This window comes from Centroberyx affinis, unplaced genomic scaffold, assembly GCF_046629955.1.
Source record: "Centroberyx affinis isolate AG114_WGS23_722 - 3 ecotype Tasmania unplaced genomic scaffold, CSIRO-AGI_Caff_v1 ptg008241l_1, whole genome shotgun sequence".
In the NCBI taxonomy this organism is placed as follows: Eukaryota; Metazoa; Chordata; class Actinopteri; order Beryciformes; family Berycidae; genus Centroberyx; species Centroberyx affinis.
In genome coordinates this window covers 80001-87504 of record NW_027284100.1, presented here as the reverse complement: position 1 = coordinate 87504, position 7504 = coordinate 80001, and the positions used below count along the sequence as shown (strand labels likewise).

The following is a 7504-nucleotide window of genomic DNA, read 5'->3' as shown; positions in this document are numbered from 1 at the left end:
ATTATTTTGAGATACTGACTCATTATTTTGAGATACTAAGTGAATATTTTGGGATCTGGGATTCAAACCCGTGATCTTCTGTAACCTCTAGCCTCAAATTATGGGTATATTCACATTTATTCTTGTTTGACTTTTGGATGTAAAATAAGATTTTTTGGTCATTTTTAACTCATAACTGAAATTACCGGTCTTTTTTTACTCCACTGACTACAAACGTAGTCAAACCTTTTACAGACTCAAAATACAGTTGCATTTAGATATATAGGAATAAAAAAATCTGATATTTAGGCCCATATGGCCCAGATATGGTGTTTATCAATGCAGGATGAACATAACAAAACATCAAATCAATGAAAGATAAGTTCAAAAGCGTAAATTAGATGTTACTGGTTCCTAGTTAAATCCATCTACAGAGATACTTACTAGTCACCGCAACGTGCCGATTGGCTTTTCCCTCATCGATGACGTCCATCACCTCCTCTGGACTGGAGACGAAACGCTCAGTGCAGCCCTGAGACACACAGACCAGTGAGACAGAGGTCAAAGTTCAAACCAGCCATACTAGCCTATAGCTGCTGACCTTCAACATCGTGATGTCATGAATTAATTAAGTTAGGTTGTTTAATTTATATTTTGACCAGAGTTCCTTCTTTGCAATTCCAGTTTGCCAGTTAGCTAACTTGTGCTCCAATAAACTGTGGTTCTTTGGCTCCGCCCACTGAGGTTTAGCTCAACCAATCAGATTATTTCTGCCTCCAGAGCAGCTCCGCCTCCAAGAAATGTTTGTACAACTAAACTCCAATCAGCAGAAAAGTTTCGCCTGGTGGGACAATAAAGATAACATGAATATGCTGACCAGTATCAGGACAGATACCCAGTCTGTGCTACATAATAAGATGAGATGAGATGAGATGAGATCAAATAAGATAAGATACAATAAGATAAGATAGCACTTTATTGATCCTTTATTGATTGAACCTTGGGGAAGTTCAGGATAGTTTACCCACCTTCACATAGGGAACTCTGTTTTTGTCTTCATGCACAGCGAGGTTTGTCTTTGACACTTGAAACAGAGGAAGAAATTATTCAGTTAAGTTAAATTAGGTCAAGTTACAGTTAAGTCAACTTTATTATCCCAGAGGGAAACTCATGCAGCACTGGCCCCAAGAAACAGCAAACATACAACATGACAGGACATGTTAACACACCAATAAAACACATCTCAGACACGAGTCAATTAAAAATAGTCAAATTGGTCTAGTCAAGTTGGTTTAAAAAGCACTTTTAACAAAATACACTGCAAAAACCTCCATCTTAACAAGTCATTTAGTCTATTATCGAGTCCTAAAATCATAATTTTCTTAAAGTGATGAAAATCTGCCAGTGAGGTTTGATAATTTCACTTGTTTCCGATGCAAATCGACTTGTTTGAAGAATTTAGTAGAATCAAGAGTCATTTTCTTGACAGCAGTGCAGTGATCTGCCTTATTCTGACTGGTTTCAACAGACTGACACTCATTTCTAGAAAACTCCTGAAACAAGTGAAGCTGCATTGGAGACAAGTGGAGTTATCTCTCCTCACTGCAGAATGTTTCTCTTGGTTTAAGAACAATAAGATGTGAAGGCTGAATATGAGACTAGATGACTTTTTGCAGTGCAGGTTTGTCACACAGCGGTGGACAGAGCAACCGAGGACATAAATACTCCAGTAATCAATGTTTTCCTCAAATCAACCAAGTTGGCGATCTTCAAAAGTGAAACTCAGGCAAACACCGAGAAACGACCTCTTACCATCCAGCAGGTCTCTGATCTTGTCCAAGTAGATTTCAAAATACGAGACCTGCACAGTGGAACAGATTTACAGATGTCAGAAATGTCAATCAACTTTAATCATTTCAGGCACACAGGAATATTTTGTCCCATCTGTTGTGGGGACACTGTGGCTGACGTTGGTTTCTTGTAATGTTGGTGATTTAAGCATAGAGAGCTTTAAGAATGTCAGTTAAATGCCAAAGATGTAAATGTAAATGCATTACAATCTTAAAATCTGCATTCATTTGTTTTGCAAATTTTAACTAATAAATCCACACAGTTCACCCTAAATCAATGACTTAACACACTTAAACGTATTGACTTGTCAGTGATTGATTTTCACGATTATTGTTTTTTGTCCATAACTTTTTTGTTGCATTCATGTGCTGCTGAGAAAGTCAGACATCTGAGATCTCCTAGTCAACTTGTCTCCATGATGAAATCCAGGCAGGGACTACATATATCGCTCCAGCCCGTCTGTCACGCACAATATCTCAGACGCCACTGATCGGACTTTGACGAAACTTCAGGGAATGATGCATCTCATTGCTCCATTCTGGCATTCTTAAAATGATGCTGATTTGTCTAAGGGGGGGCGCTACAACATTTGTTTACTTGTTGGATTTTGCCAAAACTTCGGGGGAGTGATGCATCTCACCGCTGTTTTCTCACATTTTCAAATTGACACTACCCAGGCAGGGGGGGGCTACATTATTTGTTCACTCATCCATGTAAAAAATAAAATACAACGCGCTCAACTCACGATAATACCATGACAACTGGGTGCTGGATCCTTAAAGTAGATAATGAAAAAGAAAAACTAGGACAGCACTCCAAACTGACTTTTTATCTGCCACACAGACGTTTTTCAGCGTGTGTATTGGCAATTTCGAAATCCATAGACACACGTGGGGTTAATTATAGATGTCCACTAAAACATGAAACAATTTATACAAAAAAAAAAAAAATAGAATAAAAAAAACAAAGGTAACACTTTATAATAACCATCATTAATAAATGGTAAATTGATAGTTAATTAAACTTTAGTTAATAGTTATTTTACTGTTAACAAACAATGAAATGATCATTAATAATGTTTACTAATTATTAGTAATGCTATAATTTATGTTATTTTATCATTCGTTTGTGTAATATAAAATCATTTGTTTATAAATTATATATTGTATCATAGCTTTTTACTCTTTTTACCGTCTCTTATCAGCTATGATACAATATATAATTTATAAACAAATGATTTTTAACAGTAAAATAACTATTAACTAAAGTTTAATTAACTATCAATTTACCATTTATTAATGATGGTTATTATAAAGTGTTACCAAAACAAAAGATAAAAAAACAAACAAAAAACAACACAAATTGCGTTCATGTGTCAGGCGCAAAATCTCAGACAACACTGATCCAATTTCGACAAAACCGCCGTGTTCCAGTGTTCAAAATGACTCTGATTGGTCCAATTACAGCTCAAAACAAGGAGACATAACAAGTTACTGATCGGTCCAGACAGGGACTCCATCATTCGCGGGGGACGACATGATTACTGTCGCCTTATTTGTCAGAAAATCAAACCCGGAAGACAAACGATAAACAAACACAAACTGTTACAGAAGCTGCAGCTTTGCAAGGTTTGTTTGACGTTGGGTTTTTTTTTTTACCTTGATGTGAAACTCGAGGTTCTCGTCCATGGAGTAGATGTGGTCGAAGATGTCGTGGGAGATGCGAGGGATTATTCCCATCAGCTGGGAGTCATGGAGTTTCCCCTGAACACAGCAACAGTTCAACAGACCGTTACGTAACATCCAATACAACCACGGCTTTTAACATGTAACATCTAATAAGACCCGACCAGCCATCTGATAAGTCACTGAATCAGGTCTACTTCTCCAGCTTTATAGCGGGTTTACATGTAAACTGATAATTTGATTTTAATCTGACTGAGCCAACAGCCTGAATAAAGCAAACGTCAATCAGTGTAAGCATAATGTGGCAAAAATACCTAGATTTCTGCAAAGCCTTTCCATTTATAAGCAGTAAACACTTTAGTTTTCACTTTTTTGGAGCATCAATGCAATAAAGTATGTCAGAAAGAGATCTGACAAAATGTTCTGTTATTTTTTTTTATGTGATATTTGTTTATTTGTTTATTATTAGGTTCCCTATGAGCTGTGCACAATGCAACAGCTACTCTTCCTGGGATCCACACAAAACATAAAAACAAGACATTTGATAAAAGAAAGATAAAAACATAGAAGATAAAACTTAACATTTGTACAGAAGCGGAGAACGGCCGTGCTTGCAATTATTGTGCCGTTATCTCAAGATTGCAAGTTAATTATTTTGTTATCTTAAGATAACAAAGCTCGTTTTCTCGAGATAACGGGTTAATTTATCTTGTTATCTCGAGAAAGCAAAAGGCCGATTTCTCGAGATAACGAGATAATTTATCACGAGAAAACGACTTTTGTTTTCTCGAGATCACGGGATAATTATGGAGAACTTGAAAATGAGTGTCTGGTTCATTTGATCACATCTGATTTCAGCCTTCAAGATCACTGTCATGACTGTCGGGGGGGATTCATAACTGAACAGGAAGTCAAGATATAAATGTGTTGTTTTGTTTGCTGCAGTTATGATTTTCAGCTTAAATCAGTTGCTACAGTTGTCAAGATGCCATCTATGCATGCTGGCATGGCTCCTGATCTCTGAGAAACATTATAAGTAATAAGAGGAAACGACATTTTGTTTTCTCGAGATAACAAGATAATTAACTCCAACAACAGTACGTTTCATTACATTGCTTAGATTTTGTGTCGATCTAGAACAGTCCGTTCAGTCCACAGAGAAAGGAGAGAGTGGAAAACTTAAAATATCACAATTGACAAAAAAAAAGGGAAATTAAAAAAGAAAAAATCGTGGTTTTGTGGCTGTAGGAGCTGTGAACGGTGAAGGTTGAGGGTTTGATTACCAAAGGAAGGAATGGAAGTTGGATAAAAGCTCAACCAGCAGCACCAGAACTGCCTGCTTCACTTTCACACAGCTACACACACACACACACACACACACCCAGTCACACCACAGTGTTGGGGGTTAAGTGCCTTGCTCAGGGGCCCTTTGTCAGCATTTCTCACTTAACTTTCCCACTCAGATTTGTCCACCTGGATAGAATCGAACCAGCAACCTTCTCTACTCTGCAGGCTAATTTCATTTAAATCTCGAGCACTTCAATCGCCATACTGCATACACTGTGAATGTCAATGAGTTTCTTGGCATTTCTCTTAATTCTCTCAATTCATCCAATTCACGAAACACTTCACAACACCAACCCACACCCCAAATTATAGTGTGTGTAAGAATCCAAAGAGTCTAAATCCTCTTCAACCCAGCCGATCCCGCCGGTGGGTCCATCGCTATATTTAAAATCCCAAGATCCCAGGGTTTCCAAAGATACCAAACATGTCAGGGAAATGTGCATAAAATGATGAACAAGACATTTTGGATTTTTGCCATTTGAAATAAAAAATGGCACCTTGGGCTTGAATATTTCTCTCGGTATCAGCAGCTGCAGCTTCAGTGATGCGTTGGAACAGCAGATAGACAATTTGACATTGCTGTACAGTATGGACAAAATGTTTTTTCTAACTTTGAAGCTACTTAAGGGGAAATGGTGAAAAAGGTGAAAGGTGAAAACGGACAGACTGGCTGCTATCATCACTCTAAGACGCGAGGATTTTCACCAGCAAGTCAGGAAGCTGGGGAGAGATTTTTCCACCCGAGAGACCGAGAGATCAGATCAGAGAACGGTCCGATCATAAAGGAGCGTTAATGCCCAAGGGTGCAGCTGTGGTAGATTAGTGTTACAGCCGAAGCAAATTTGCGCGTGCAGTTGGTGATGAAGGGGCTATACTACTGTTTTTGAGGGCTTGACTGCACCACAGCTTGATTGGCGTAAAATCTTAGTGAAAAGGACCAAAACTCAAATGCAACAATTAACGCAAATTGCCCTCAAAACGCATTCTTAGTGAATCTGGACCTCAGTGTCTTCTCTGTTTAAGGGGATTGAACCTGCGACCGTCCGGTTACACGACTCCTCCGGCGTCAGGGATCGGATTCCTCGAACCACAGCCAGCGTATGAGCTTAAATGGATTTAGAGTTAAATCTCAGCCTCGGAGTAAGTCTGTTACACAATGCCTGCTGCGCTTTAATCCCAGTAATGCTCTTAGACTGCAGGGAAGTCCGACTGCAGGGGATTTAAGAAGAAAGGAGGAGTCCATATATGTGTGATTATATGTGAGTGACTGATCAGTCAATTGATTGACTCACACTAAATATGATGATAAATACGATCGCTGACATTAAAGTAAAGCACATTATGGAAGTTCTCAGTGATTTTAAGACCTTTGGCACGTTTCTGAGGATAGACTGTAGAGGAATCATGTGAACTGAGGGAAGAATTTCAGGTAGCAAAGGTTTTCCAAAAGAGCTGCATGGAGTTTAGGAACGAAACCCTCGACAAACTGAATGTGTAAATGTAGATAGTTGTAAGTGTTGCAGCTCACCTCCATGGTGTGAGTCTTCCCAGAGGAAGTCTGTCCGTAGGCGAAGATGGTGCCGTTATATCCACCCAGCACATCTGGAAGATATGAATGTGTCAACAAGAAAATACACTTTTGTTCAAAAATGACTATTAGTACTACTACTACTACTACTACTACTACTGCTGCTACTACTACTACTACTACTACTACTGCTGCTACTACTACTACTACTGCTACTACTACTACTACTACTACTGCTACTACTACTACAACAATAACTACTAGTAGCCTACTGCTCCAACTACAACTACTACAACTGCTACTGCTACTTCTGCTACTACAACTAATACTACTGCTCTGACTGAGCTACTTCAACTACTACTACTATTACTACAACTACTATTACTGCTCTAACTACTATTACTACAACTACTACTACTGCTATGAGTACAACAATTACTACTATTGCTACCACTGCTACTACTACTACTACTACTACTACTACAACTAGTAGCCTACTGCTCCGACTACAACTACTACTGCTACTACGACTAATACTACTGTACTGACTGAACTACTTCAACTACTACTACTACTATTACTACAACTACTATTACTGCTCTGACTACAACTACTATTACTACAACTACTACTACTGCTATGAGTACAACAATTACTACTACTGCTACCACTGCTACTACTACTATTACTGTTACTGTTACTACTTCTACTACTGCTACTACTACTACTACTACTAATAATAATAATGGTGTTTTCTTGACAGTGTATCTCTTTCATAAAGTTATTCTCTGAGTGCAGCTCTGTCATTTAAACACAGAAGAAGACAGCTGACAGTCAGTCAGGATAAAAGACAAATGTCAGATTACAGTTGTGTGCAGATGCAGCAGATTAAAGTTACATAAGAGAAGTTACATGAGCCACAGCTTCAGTTTCAGAGCCGACCTTCCCACCTTTAACAATCTGCTTGGCGCAGTCGTCGTACACTTGCCCCTGGGAGGTGTTAGGAGGCAGAACGCGGTCGAACACGTAGGGTTTCCCCTGTTTGAATCCAACAGAGGACAGTTTACAGAACGATTCAGAGCTTTAAAAACTTAAAACAGATTACACCAAGTTT

At 38.6% G+C, this 7504-nt stretch overlaps 1 protein-coding gene across 1 annotated transcript in view; it reads right to left on the bottom strand.

Annotated features, from left to right (window-relative positions):
- Positions 1–423: 423 nt before the first annotated feature.
- Positions 424–7504, bottom strand: part of LOC139640049 (kinesin heavy chain-like) — a gene marked incomplete at its 3' end in the record, with an annotated part of 11367 nt that continues 4286 nt past the window's right edge. The window contains exons 2-7 of the mRNA XM_071514208.1: positions 7341–7428; positions 6391–6464; positions 3489–3593; positions 1792–1840; positions 1008–1063; positions 424–511 (exon numbers count right to left, since the gene is read on the bottom strand). Coding sequence (XP_071370309.1) covers positions 424–511; positions 1008–1063; positions 1792–1840; positions 3489–3593; positions 6391–6464; positions 7341–7428 — 460 coding nt within the window. The remainder of the gene's footprint in view (positions 512–1007; positions 1064–1791; positions 1841–3488; positions 3594–6390; positions 6465–7340; positions 7429–7504) is intronic.